The 13,978-nt window shown below is 34.4% G+C and overlaps 1 protein-coding gene across 6 annotated transcripts in view; it reads left to right on the top strand.

Moving 5' to 3' along the window:
• The window catches only part of LOC109058790 (CDK5 regulatory subunit-associated protein 2-like), a 40,115-nt gene extending 26,336 nt beyond the window's left edge, over window positions 1–13,779 (top strand). For 3 of the 6 annotated variants that reach the window (XM_042778582.1, XM_042778579.1, XM_042778581.1), the window contains 18 exons: window positions 112–508; window positions 588–808; window positions 1,431–1,491; window positions 1,690–1,830; window positions 2,853–3,043; window positions 5,989–6,273; window positions 6,359–6,484; window positions 6,587–6,703; window positions 6,777–6,903; window positions 7,883–8,004; window positions 8,244–8,444; window positions 9,087–9,146; window positions 9,835–10,025; window positions 10,114–10,245; window positions 11,628–11,766; window positions 11,854–11,900; window positions 13,066–13,111; window positions 13,348–13,779. In XM_042778582.1, the coding sequence (XP_042634516.1) occupies window positions 112–508; window positions 588–808; window positions 1,431–1,491; window positions 1,690–1,830; window positions 2,853–3,043; window positions 5,989–6,273; window positions 6,359–6,484; window positions 6,587–6,703; window positions 6,777–6,903; window positions 7,883–8,004; window positions 8,244–8,444; window positions 9,087–9,146; window positions 9,835–10,025; window positions 10,114–10,245; window positions 11,628–11,766; window positions 11,854–11,900; window positions 13,066–13,111; window positions 13,348–13,457 (2,714 nt within the window). In that variant the 3' untranslated portion in view covers window positions 13,458–13,779. The remainder of the gene's footprint in view (window positions 1–111; window positions 509–587; window positions 809–1,430; window positions 1,492–1,689; window positions 1,831–2,852; window positions 3,044–5,988; window positions 6,274–6,358; window positions 6,485–6,586; window positions 6,704–6,776; window positions 6,904–7,882; window positions 8,005–8,243; window positions 8,445–9,086; window positions 9,147–9,834; window positions 10,026–10,113; window positions 10,246–11,627; window positions 11,767–11,853; window positions 11,901–13,065; window positions 13,112–13,347) is intronic. The other 3 variants (XM_042778580.1, XM_042778585.1, XM_042778584.1) reach the window with 3 other exon arrangements.
• Window positions 13,780–13,978: the final 199 nt, after the last annotated feature.

The following is a 13,978-nucleotide window of genomic DNA, read 5'->3' as shown; positions in this document are numbered from 1 at the left end:
TCCTTCCACCTTTTCTATAATTAACTTAAATCCACCTGTTTATGTCTTTGTGTGTGTGTGTATGTGTGTTTTCTTTGTGTGGGTCCTCTGTGTGTTTGATGTCACTATCAGATGTGGACGGTGTTTTGCGGTTGGTTCCCGCTCTGTCTCCTGTCCTTGCGGGCACGCAGGACCGATTTTCACCTGACACCACCGCATCCAGCCCCTCGTACCCAAGCTCTCCTGGCCTGAGCTCCCCTCGACTCTCTGACCGTCACGCCGACCCCAACCTGTACATCCAGCAGCTCAGGTCACAGATCGAAGGACAGCACAAAGTCATCCAGCACCTCCAGAGACAGCTGCGTAAGAAGTCTTTGTCGTCTGAGCTCCTGAGTGTGACTTCTGACCCCACAGCAGGTGAAGAAGAGGAGGAAACAAAGATGATGAAGTCTCAAATCGCCCAGCTGAGCGCTGAGCTAGAAAGAGAGAGAACCCTGAACAGAAGCAGCCAAGCAGGCTCTCCATCAAGGTGGCTTTCCATGATCATCATCAGTATTTCTGCTGCATCTTGTGGCTTATTTATTAAATGTCATCTTCTCTCTCTGCAGAATCGAGTCTCTGGTCCAGTCTCAGGCCCGGGAGTTGTGTGAACTGCGGGAACAGATCCGTCTGACTCGTGGCTTGGGTGTGGAACAGCGTAAACAGTTTCTGGAGCTCAGAAGAGCTCTAGAGGAGTTACTTCAGCCCAATAATATGCACTCCGCTCAGGGAACCCAGCTCAGAGAGCAGCTGGATCACAGCCTGAGCCTGCTGGAGAGACTGGAGCAGGGTAAATATACACAAATACACAGAGAAACCAGAGAATGGAAGACATGGGAATCTTTGATGCAATAATGTCAGAGGCATAAGAACAACAAAACATGGAGTGTGTAGTATGCAGTATGGATATTGTGCATAGTGTGCTGATTTTCTGTATGCACGACATATCAAGAAAACGTACATCTGCATATATATATATATATTCCCAGCTAGTTCCAAAAAAATATATACTAAAAAATGTACTGAAATAAAATCAATAAAATATATACACAAAAAAACTAATAAAAATCACAAAAAACACAAAAAAACTTTAAAAATTAAATTGAAAAAATAAATAAATAAATAAATATAACGATATATATATATATATATATATATATATATATATATATATATATATATATATATATATATATATATATAATATATATATATATATATATATATATACTAAAATAGTATCTTGATGCTAAAATAACACTGGTTTCACACACTATTTAAAATAATTGAAGGGAGCATAGTATATAGTATATACTGTACTGTAAGTAGCATAGCGGTAGTATTCCATTGTAAACATAGCCATAAATAAACTAAAATGTTGAAGTGTATGTGTGTTTTCTGTTATCCTTTAGTTTCTACAGGAGGGTCTTGTATGGATAATGAGGAGGAAGCAGAGTCAGAGATGAAGCTCAGGTGGGAACAGCTTTCAGCTTTATATCGGTTAAAAACGATGTGCTGTGATATCACGGCTAATAAAATCTCAGGGAAGAATTTTAATGTAATAGAAGATTTTGCATGGTTAAGCTGTAGTTTACACTTGAGTCTGTTGCTGCTATTGTCCATTAATCCAGCTGGTGTTTGATGCCATAGTCTTTGGTTTCCTTCTGACAGTGATTGTGAGTGGGTGTGGGAGGAGCTGCAGTACCTGCGCTCTCAGATAGAGGGCGACAGAGAACAGCAGCAGCTACAGATGGTTTATTTGTGCAGGCAGAACCAGAATCTTGCCATTAGTACACAGCATTACATTGGCATGTGAGTGCTGCCTGCAAGGGCATGTGTGCAGTGCAGTGTTTCTTATCTCTACAATGGAAATCTTTTTGGGTTTTGTGTTATATTTTCTCTTTGGGTGACGGTCTTTACAGCCAGATTCAGGCTCCATCCCCATTCATTTACTATCCATATTATATAGTATTAAAGATTATTATTAATTTGTACCAAATTATGCTACCCTTCAAAGTTTTTTTGTTTGTTTTGTTTTGTTTTTTTCACTTCAGCAAGGATGCATTAAATTCAAAAGTGACAGTATAGACATTTATAATTTTACGAAAGATTTGTATTTCAAATAAATGCTGTTCTTTTCAACTTTGTTTGTTCATCAAAGAATAAATAATAATAAAATGTTGAAGCAGAAAATATGAAGCAGAAAAACTGCAATTTTCAACACTGATGATAATCAGAAATGTTTCTTGAGCAGCAAATCAGCATATTAGAATGATTTCTAAAGGATCATGTGACACTGAAGACTGTAGTAATGATGCTGAAAATTCAACTTTGATCACAGAAATCAATTATATTTTAAAATATATTAACATAGCACTTATTTTAAATTGCAATAATATTTCAAAATATTACTGTTTTTACAGTATTTTTGATTAAATAATTGTAGCCTTGGTGAACAGAAGAGAGATCTTTCAAAAAAAAATTTTTTTTAATTACTGTTAAAACTTTGAATGACAGTTTTTTTTTTTTGTTTTTGTTTTTTTTGAACCATGCATCCATGCATGCTATTTAAACTAGTAGCTGCCGCAGCTGTTTTTAAATGACCTTAAACTTTAAATTAATTTTAAGTTAATTAATTGAACTAGATGCTAGAAGTATCTAGTTGTAGAAGTATAGGATTTGGGATTCGGCCTTTCTCTTTTACAGCCTAATTTCTTTATTATCTTGTGTGTCGTTGTTGTGTTGGTGGTTGATTTGTTTTATCATGTCCCTCTGATTGTTACCTGAAAGTTTTGTTCTCTCTGTAATTATTTGTGTGTGTGCGTGTGTGACAGACTCTCTGCAGGGCTACAGGAAAAAGACCGTCTCATTCAATCTCTGCAACATCAACTGCGAATGCAAGTTCCCAGAATGCACCAGTGCTCAGACTCTGAGATGAGTGACAGGCAGTCCAGTGAAGGCACAACATCTTTCCACGACAGCCCTCCTGCTGGCTGCAGGCAGACCCCCAACAGACCTCACACAGGTAACACTCACCTAATCAGGTGTAAGTTTGTTTCTAAATGTATCTGATTGCATCTCAACTAACACATTAGAATTCCAGATTATAACTGAACGTTTGTGAACATCCTTATAAAGTAAAGTTCTTCAATGTTTAGCAGCCTAAAACGGACTCTGTGGTAAAAGATGAATGTAATCTCAGTTTAAGACAGAGCACCTTGTAAATCAAGCTGAATTATTTATCCAGTAGTTCTTCACATGGGGCTCTTGTTTATTCATCACAGTGACCTCTTGACCTGGAGAGATGTGTAGATCAAATGAGTTTTGGTACTTTGTAACACTGAAGTCTTGTTCGATTTCTCACAGTCTCACAGTCTCAGTGCTTATGTAATATTATTCTGTGTAAACTGAATTGTCCAGTTCTGCGTTTAGGTGGTGTTGATGCTGTGTGTTCTTGAATTATAAGTTAGGTTTAAGTAACAGAAGTTGATGTTGTATTAGTATTATTTATATACTGTTACTTTATATTTTAATAAATATTTTTTTTTATTTTTGTAATTTTCTATGTGTTTATATATATATATATATATATATATATATATATATATATATATATATATATATATATATATATATATATTTATAATATATCTATATATATAATTATATAGGTTTATTTTTGTTTTAGTAATTTTAGTACCAGTGTTATTTTAGTATTATTTATAAATTCTTACCATCATATTTATTAATATATATATAATATATATATTTTTGTTTTTTAAATAAATGTAGTACCAGTGTTATTTTATTAAACTCTCATAGTATTTATTATTATTTTAAATTTTATAGTATTTATTTTAGTAATAAAATTTTAGTAGTTAATTTATTTAGTAATGTTTCTTTTTTAAAATTTCTATTTAGGTTTAATTTTTTATTTTATTTCAGTGATTTTAGTACTTAAACTTATTTCAGTCCATTGCCATGGCAAGTTTAAATTCTATTTTTGAGTTTTAAATATTGTTTTTGTAGGTGCGATGCATAATTGCAATACTTCAGCAAAACGTCTTTATTATTTATCACTGATTGTATCTTTTGAGGTGTTTTAGTGAACATCGAGCCCAACCCATGTGTGCTGTCTTGATATTAAATATGCATTTATCTATTTTTGTTAATCTGCAGGCTTGAGTATTAGAATTGTGTAGTGAAACGGCAGGAGCTGAGGCTGGTGTCCCGTTACTGGTCCTTACAGATGCATTATTCAGTATGCACTGTTATCTCCTCTGCCCTCCTGAGAGCCTTTAAGAGCCCTGCGCCAGTGTGTTGCTGATTTGTTGAGTGTTTAGTTTCATGCAAACGGATAGATTTAGCTTTTCAGTAAAAGCATTGGCATAAGATGCTGGAGTAACTCTCATAGCACAACACTAGCGAACAGAAGGAATATATTACTCCTGACGTCTCTTCAGAGCGACCTGGTTCAGGTTTCCCAGCAGCTGGGACACAATAGATCAAGAGATTGGAGATGTATTCAGTGAACGTGTGATGGACTACACCGTATTTACAGGTTGTTTAGCACCATTGTTAATAGAAACGAGGATGTCTCATGTTAAGTGATGCTGAATTGTCGTTCAGACTGGATAAATGTTCGTGAGAGTGTTACTGCTCTTCTAAACTTTCTACTGGATTGAATCTATACTGACATCTGGTGTTGTAGTGAGACCAGGTCTAGGTTAATTTAGCTCGGCTCTGGACATGAGTGAACAAACTGTGGTCCATAACAGCGTTTCTCGTAGCAGATGGAGAAAAGTGCTTAAAGCCACCAAAGAGGAAGGTAAAAATCAAGCGTTAATGTTTTCTTAACAGTTCTGCATGTAAGTGCTGCTGATGCCTTGGTGTCTTGAATTATAGGTTAGGCTTAAGTAACAGAAGTTGATGTTTGAACCAGTGTAATTTTAGTCTTATATATGTACTATTACAGTATTTTTTTATATTTCCAATAAGCTTTTGTTTTTGTGTTTTCAGAATGTTTTAAATTCTTTTATTTTTTATGGGCTTTTATAATTTTTAATATTTCTATTTAGAATTTATTTCATTATTCTATTTACAATAATTTCGATATTAGTGTTAGTAATTTTAGTACATAGTACTTTAACTTATTTCAATTAGTTGTTGAGGCAACATTTATAATTTTAAGTTTTTCATGTAATATTTATATTTTATTTTATTTCAGCTTTAATTACCAAAAACTATTTCTATCCACCTTTGTTTTTTCAATGCAGAAGTAAGCCGTTTTCTGTGAATGTGCGAGACTTCTGGTTCATTAGCCGATGTAGAGAAATAACGAGACGAATAACAAAGTGCAGTAAACGTTAAAACTGTTTGCACTACAAACCAGTGTGTTCATAATTAAGATAATGCATTAAAATCATTTGATAAGACACACCAGTTTGCAATATCAAGCAGCAAAACAATCTGATGATGATTTGGTTTTAGTTAATGATAACAACATTGGTAACAACATTTGAAACTGTGTTGTAAGACATTAAGCTCAACATGAAGTCAAATTAGCAGTTTAATTTTATTATCTTTCATAAAAATGTATTTGTAGTGTATATTTCTGAAGGATCATGTGACACTGAAGACTGGAGTAATGATGCTAAAAATACAGCTTTGATCACAGAAATAAATTACATTTTAAAATGTATTTAACTAGACATCTGTTATTTTATATTGTAATAATATTTCACAATATTACTGATTTTACTGTGTTTAAATAAATGCAACCTTGGTGAGCAGAAGAGACCCTCAACTGTTGAATGCTTGTGTGTCTTATATACCTCATACTTAATATTAATATACAATTAAATGATTTCACAAAATTGCTGAATTGCTATTAGCATGTTTTTGTACTCAAAATTCACAAATTATTCTTGTACACACTTGTAAACAAGTCTTTCTTGTCTTTTCTTGCAGGGCTGAAGGTAACCAATGGTGATGCGTTTTCAGATATGAGGCTGGGATCTGGGGGCGTGGCTGATGAAGGGGGCGTGGCTGATGGTGAAGAGGGGAGTGTCGAAATGCTACAGCAGGAGAATAGTCATCTGCAGGAGCAGCTGAGAAGCAGCGAGGAACTGAACGCTACACTTCGTAGTGAACTGGACCTCACTCGATCTATCCTGAAGCACAACCCACAGAAAACGACCGAAGACAAACAGTCAGAGCAGCAGAACACGTCAACGAGCAAGACCATCAACTCAAGTAGTGTCCGAGAGCTTTAACGTCATAGAATGAAAATAGATGCAGAATTAGCTTCACACACATTTATTTTTTCACTCTCTCTTAGACCTGTTAGCAGAACACCTTCAGGAGATCCGAGCGTTGCGTCAGCGTCTTGAAGAGACGATCAGAACCAATGAGAGACTCCGAGAACAGTTAGAAAGAAAGTTACAGGAAGCTGAAAAAGACTCAGGTGAACACACAAAACTCATACACATTCAATTCATGTTTGAAGTTGCTCACGACACTCCTCAAATCTTCTAATCATTCAAAATGTGTGTGTGTGTGTGATCAGCAGCCACTAACATCTTCATCGCTGGTTCTGAGGATCGGGCTCACATCAGCAGTGAACTCCACTTCCTCCTCACCCAAAACCACACACTCAAAGAGCAGCTCAACCAGGGAGCACGAGGTAACAGTCTCGAAACTGTTAAAACTGGATGTGATCTGCCAGCTGCTGTCACAGATGTGTGTGTTTTAAACAGATAAACAGAAGGAGAACGACCACCTGAGGGAGACTTTGGCCAGACGAACTGCTAAACTAGAGCTGAGTAGAAAAGAGTGTCAAACACTGAAACAGGAGAGAACACAACTACAGGACAACCTGTATAGGTAACACATACAGGACATCCATCCACAGGAAACTGTGTTTCTTTATAACAGAGATCAGCAGCAGATACTCACAGTGGTCTGGTATCATGTAATGCGTGTTTGTATATCATATGTCATTCTCAGAGGGCCTGTGTAATGTTTTAATCATCGCAATTATTTGTAATCCAGGAGGTAAATGTGTAATTGGCTAATGAGTTTCATGTTACGGACACACACACACACACACTCATTTTCACTTGTTGCACATCAGTGTTTCCGACATCTTCATTTACATCTACAACGGAGTAGCTTTAACTAAGAGCAACCAGTTAATATTTGAACGGTTTTAAATCTTACAAACATTTAAGCTCTCAGCATTTTTAAACTGGGAAAAGCCTGTTTTAATCTGATTTGAATTTTAGAGTGATTCAATAGTTAATGCAGTAAACATTCCAACCGATTAACTGAGTGATTCAGTTCTTAATGCAGTTATTGTTCTGATCGAATCAGTAAGAGATTAGTTGTTAATGCAGTTATTGTTCTGAGTGATTCAGTGGTTAAAAGCTGTAAGCATTCTGACCGATTCAGTAATCATTCTGACAAATTCAGTAAGTAATTTATTTGTTGATGCATTAATGGCTCTGACTGATTCAGTAAGTGATTCAGTGATTAATGCAGTAAGCACTCTGTCCGATTCATTGAGTGAGTTGAGCAGTAATCACTGTGACCGATTCAGTAAGTGATTCAATTTTTAATGCAGTAATTGTTTGCACTCATTCAGTGAGTGAGTTGGTTGTCTGACAAATTCAAATCTGTTAAATTCAGACTCATTTGTAATTTGGCTTGACTGATTCAAATAAAACGAACCTTCTAAAAAGAGCAACAATTTGCTGATCTGACATCGAACATACTGTTGCACTGAATGTTAGTTTTTTTACATGCAACCAGTGAGGACAACATAAAAAGTTATTTTGTGCATGCACTGATGTGTGTGTTTCAGATTGCAGTGTGAGAACAGTCATCAGAGGCAGCAGCTGTGTGACACCCAGCAGCTCTTGCAGTCCGCGCGTGTGGAGCTGCAGGTGCATGAGCACATGAAGAACTCCACACACACTCACACAGGTGCGTGTGTACACACACACACACACACACACACACACACTCACACAGGTGCGTGTGTACACACACACACACACACACTCACACAGGTGCGTGCGTACACACACACACACACACACACACACTCACACAGGTGCGTGTGTACACACACACACACACACACTCACACAGGTGCGTGCGTACACACACACACACACACCTGGTTTGAGACGCCGCTGATATCTGTGTGTGTGTGTGTTCAGGTGAGGGCCGTGGCTCTGGATCTGAGAGCGGTTCAGCAGTGGATCTGAGCGAGCTGTTGGCTGAGATCAGACAGCTGCGTGTTCAGCTGGAGAGAAGCATCCAGATCAACACCACACTGAGACAGAGACTGGAACAACAGCTGCTGACCCGCACTGACCCCAGATCAACCATCAACATCAACTACCTGCTGCCCAAAACAGGTACACACACATCACAAACAAGTGTCTTTATTTGAAATGCGTTAATTATTTGAAAAGCAATAAATCTGATGAGATTACAGTGATTTTACAAAGTTTAAACCACTTTAACACAAATCACAATGTGTCAGAAGTAGAATAACAAGTCTTCAGTAAATACTAGTGATCAGAAGAGGCAGATTCTAGAAAACAATTTCATTCTTTGTTTTTTCTAGACTTTCCTTTAATTTGTTTTTTTGTTTTTTTTTTTTTTTTCTTTTATTTTCTTTTGTTTTCTTGTTTCGTTTTTTTGTTTCTTTGTTTTTTTTTTTTTTTTTCTTTCTTTTTTTTTCTTTTGTTTTATTGTTTTGTTCATTATTTCTTTTGTTCTTTCTTTCGATCAATTTTTTGTTCATTCTTTCTATTGCTTCGTTCATTCTTTTGTTTGTTTTTTCTATCTTTCTTTCTTTCTTTGTTTTGTTCTGCTCTTTTGTTAATTCTTTCTTTTGTTTCCTTTTTTTTTTTTAATATATATTTATTTTTCTTTCTGTTCTTTTTTTTTTTTTTTTAACTTATTTTGTTATTTTCATTTTTTGCATTTGTTCTTTCATTTTTTTCTTTGTCATTCTGTGATTTGTTCTTTCTCTCTCTCTCTCTCTTTCTCAGATGAAGCTGGTAAATCAGATGTTCTTCACTCGCACACAGACGTGTCCAGTGCTGCACATGGTATGCATCTATGAATTTCTCTGCTGTTTGTATGTTTATAAAGATATCGCTTAGTTTATGAACAGATTTACATTGCAGTGATGAATCTAAAGAGCATGAAAATTAATAAGAAAATGCAGCATGTTTATAGGTAAAAAATGATCAATTACATTGTTTATAAATCGTAGTAGTTTTTGTGGCATTATGTGGGTTTGTGAATAAGATGAGTTATTATTTTATACTATTTATCATTGTTGTATGTGGGTTTGTGAATAAGATGAGTATATATTATATAGATATATATTATTATATATTATTATGTATATATATATATATATAGATATATATATATATATATATATATGTATGTGTATTTATATATTATATATTATATATATAAATATATATTATATATTATATATTATGTATATATATATTTATTTTAATAAAATAAAAATACTATTACAGTAGAGGATTGAATTAAATCACAAAATAAAAGAGAATAAAGCTCAAAACATTGAGATGCAATACAGTAATGAGATTGCAATTGGTGCTTAAATAATATGACAAATTCATCATGGTCCAAAAAACTGACTTCAGTTTTCTTCATGCTATTTTTTTTTTTGTATGTGACTCCAAGATATTTTTGTGAAGTTTGCTCATAAACCCTGATAATAAAAGGTGATTTTCCACTTGTGTTTGTGTTCAGACAGCAGTAGTTCAGTGGACTCTGGTTCACACGTTCCGTCCCGGCTGGTCCCGGGTCACCGGCTGTGGGCGGACAGACGCGGGCGTCACGTTCTGGGTCTGATAGAGGACTATAATGCCCTGCGCAAACAGATCGGTGAAGCCAAGAGAGTCACTGCAGATCTGGACACACAGATACACGACTGCGGCCGGGTGAGAACACACACACACACACACACACACACACACACACACTGGGTCATGTTTCAGCACTGAATGTGTTTTCTGTGGTGTGTGTCAGGCTGTGGATCAGCTGAAGAGCGTCTCTGGCGGTGTGAACACCATACAGCAGGCTCTGGAGGAGGCCGCTCGACTTCTCAAACTGCTCTGGAGAGTCTCCGTACCCTCAGGAGACGCCACACACACTCAGCAGGTAACACACACACCCTCCACTGAATGAGGACGTACGGTAGACATCTGATGTTTTTATTTATATAAAGCTTAAACATAATGACTTCAGACTAATAAAGGAAGATAACTTAAATTCTTCATGAAATGTTCCTTTCGTTAGATACAAATATAATGAAATGTTACCATCAGTAAGTGTGAAATGTTTTTATTTAATGTGAAATAAAATACTCTTCAGGAAAATACTTAATTGTTTGGCAAATGGGCAAAATACAGAAAATAAAAAATATCACAGAACAATGTTGATGTTGTATAACAAAGTTTTATTGGTTATACCATTTTTATTTATTTGATTATTTACTTAAGTGAATTAAAATACATCTTGTAATGTAATATATTAAACTAAATTATATATGAGATGAAATACTTAAATACATGAAGTGTTCCTATCATTAAATAAAGATACAATAAATTGTGACCAGAAACAAGGTGTGACATTAACATTTTATTTATTTGTGAAATAAAATACACCTTGTAATGTAATATTATAGACTAAATTAAATATATGACAAAGTAATTAAATACATGAAGTTTTCCTATAGTTAATTCCACACCTTATTTATGGTCACATTTTACTTTATTTTAAATAAATTAAGTAATTATAATTATAAAATTAATTTTCAATTTTTATTTTATGTGAAGTAAAATACACTTTATAATGTAATAGACAAATTAAATACATATTTTGTTAAAATAAAATAAAAATACAATAAAATGTGAAACTAATTAAATTTAATTAAAAAAAAATATTTTTGTGAAATAAAATACACCTAATTTAATATAGTAGACTAAATGAAATATATGAAAAAATAATTGAATACATTATGGAGTGTTCCTGTTATTAAATAGAAATATAGTGTGACATTAATTGCATTTAATTAAAATGGAGTTAAAATTAATTTATTTAATGTTAAATCAAATACATCTAATTCAGTATAGGAGACTAAATTAAATATATGATAAAATAATTAAATACATTATGGAGTACTCTTTCATTAAAAAAAAAAATAGTTAAATTAATTCAATTTTATTAAAATAGAATTAAAAGTTTATGTAATGAGATACACTTTCCAATGAATATAGTATATAAGGAATGTAGACTAATAAATAAATCAGTGGTGAAATAAATACATTGTGAAGTGTTGTGACTGATAAATAAAAATGCAATGGAATGAAATTGTCTTTCACTAAGAAATAAACCCTGATACCAGCAGTCCTCACGATAATTCATAATTCAGTGATTATGTGAAGTTCAAGAATTGTGAAACTTTGTAAGTAAAACCATTCCCAGCAGTACTGTGGTTTATTAAACCAGTCCCATTCACCTGTGTGTGTGTGTGTCGTCAGGAGGATCTGCTGAAGAGCGAGATCAGTCGTCTGAAGACTCGTCTGTCTCAGCAGGAGCGGATGCTGAGCGGAGCGGTCAAACGCCTCAGATCCACCAACCATCTCAAAGAAGGCATGGAGCGCATCATCATCGACCAGCGTAAGAGAGCAGCACACGATCTCACACACACACACACGCTCATCTAGAGTCATCTAACACTGATGTGTGTGTCGTGTGTTTCTGCAGTGTCTCTGACTCATGGCGTGCTGAAGAGAGCAAGAGGAAACCTGGAGGTGCGTTTGCCTTTGTGTTCATTTCCACGCATTCAATCCAGTAAAGCAAACCAAACTTTCTGTTCATCCTGGAGAAATGTATCACCGTTTCCACTAAAATATTTACCAGATTCAACACTGATTATAATAAGAAATCAGCATATTAGAATGATTTCTGAAGGATCATGTGACACTGAAGACTGGAGTGATGATGCTGAAAATTCAGCTTTATATCACAGGAATAAATTACAGTTTAAACATTTTTTTTAAATTGTAATAATATTTCACAATATTATTGTTTTTACTGTGTTTGTGATCAAATTAATGCAGCCTTGGGGAGCACAAGAGACCAAAAAAATCTCTGCTGCTCATGATGGTCACATGGAGGATGTTGTGCAACGGACATAAAATGAAAAATAAAATGCAACATATTTTTTGGACCCAAAGTATTAATGTTTGATGGTAAATTTTTAGTCATTCTGCGATTTAAACTTTTTGGGGGAATGCCAGAATATAATAAATGCAGTTTAGTTTATGTAATAAAAATAGTTTATTATTTAATAATTTAAAATAAATTTGAAAAAATCATTCAAAAGGTTAATTGCATTTTAGTAGAATTTTATTTATTTGGTTTTTTTTATGTGAAATAAAATACTGTTCAATAAAAAATTAATACCTGTCTTAATTTGGCCACAAAAAAAAAAAAAAAAGTGGACTTTGTTTAAACCGTTTAATTTATTTTAAATAAAATACACATTGCAATGTTATATAGTACACTATAAAATATATGAAATACATCAAAAGTAATAATTTGTGATGCAACTTAATTACATTAAAGAATAAAATGCTTGGAAACATATTTTTGGACCAAAAGTATTCGAGGAGAGTTTGATGGTGATTTTTTTAAAAAAATTTTTGGTGGAAGAATACATGTATTGACATATGAACAAAAAAAGACAATAAGACAATATTGTGGGCTTCGTATGACATTTATTTTCAAACATTTTTACATCCCCTGCAGCATAATTAAAGTACCTCTAAAATATATTTTTAAATGTTCTGTTGTCCTGAATGTGTCTTTGTAAAGGACATTTATCTGGATAATTTTTAACAGTTTTCTTTTCTCTTCCTTCTCTTCATGATATTAATGCTCCGCTCGCTGTGGTTTATTTCACCCTTCTTTCAGTCTAACTATCTGAATGTTTTTGGGCTGAAGGGTCTGCAGGTGGAAGGTTAGTTTAATGACAGCTCGTGTGTTTGTGTGCTTTCAGATGCTGATCAGTTTCGTTGCATGACGATCACTGCATGTTCACTGCTCTTTCTCGTGTTGTTTGTTTAAATGAAGAGCTTTACTCCATGCTGTGTTTGAAGGGGTTTTATTTCAGGCTTGTGATGCTCTGCATGGATTTGTTTGATTGTTTGCCTCCCAACACATCTCTGATAGTTTTACCTGATTGTGTTTCTGCAGGACGTCCCACTGAATGGCCAGTGACCAATCAGCAGTCGGGCGGCCTGTCCTCAGCAGCGTCAGGAAGAGGTTCAGCCTGCAGTGAAAACTCCTCCCACTGCAGCTGTTAAAACAGTTGAATCTTAACATTATGGTTTTCTCACCCTTTTAATTTGAGTTCTTAATTTATTACTGTTTTTTTGAGGTACGCTAATGCCGTTCAGAAGTATTTGCACATATACAGTACGCATTTAACCGTTTAAAAGGGAATGTTTTTTAATATCTGAAGAGATTTTCTCCTGTAAATACTTGGAGCTTTAGTTTTATACTGGTTTTAGACAGTCTCATGTTCACTGCCGGTCTCCTGTGATGCTGTATTATCCTGCTTAAGATCTAACATTTTGATGTAAAGGAGTGGTACATGTTCATTAAATGAGCTCATGGCTTAATGTAGCCGACTGTGTTTCAAGTAAATGTATAAACCCTCAGAAGACTGTCCTGCTTTCGTGGTAAACCGATTTGAATGGTTCTGGACTAATCAACATTAGAATTAATATAAATACTAAACTGTTATAGCAAGATTCAACTTAGATTTCATTTTATATTTTTATATTCATACAAAATAAGTGGAGAAACTTAAAAAAAAATCTTA

The sequence above is a fragment of the Cyprinus carpio genome, chromosome A21 (assembly GCF_018340385.1).
Source record: "Cyprinus carpio isolate SPL01 chromosome A21, ASM1834038v1, whole genome shotgun sequence".
Lineage (NCBI taxonomy): Eukaryota > Metazoa > Chordata > Actinopteri > Cypriniformes > Cyprinidae > Cyprinus > Cyprinus carpio.
This window is presented reverse-complemented; position numbering and strand designations above follow the sequence as displayed.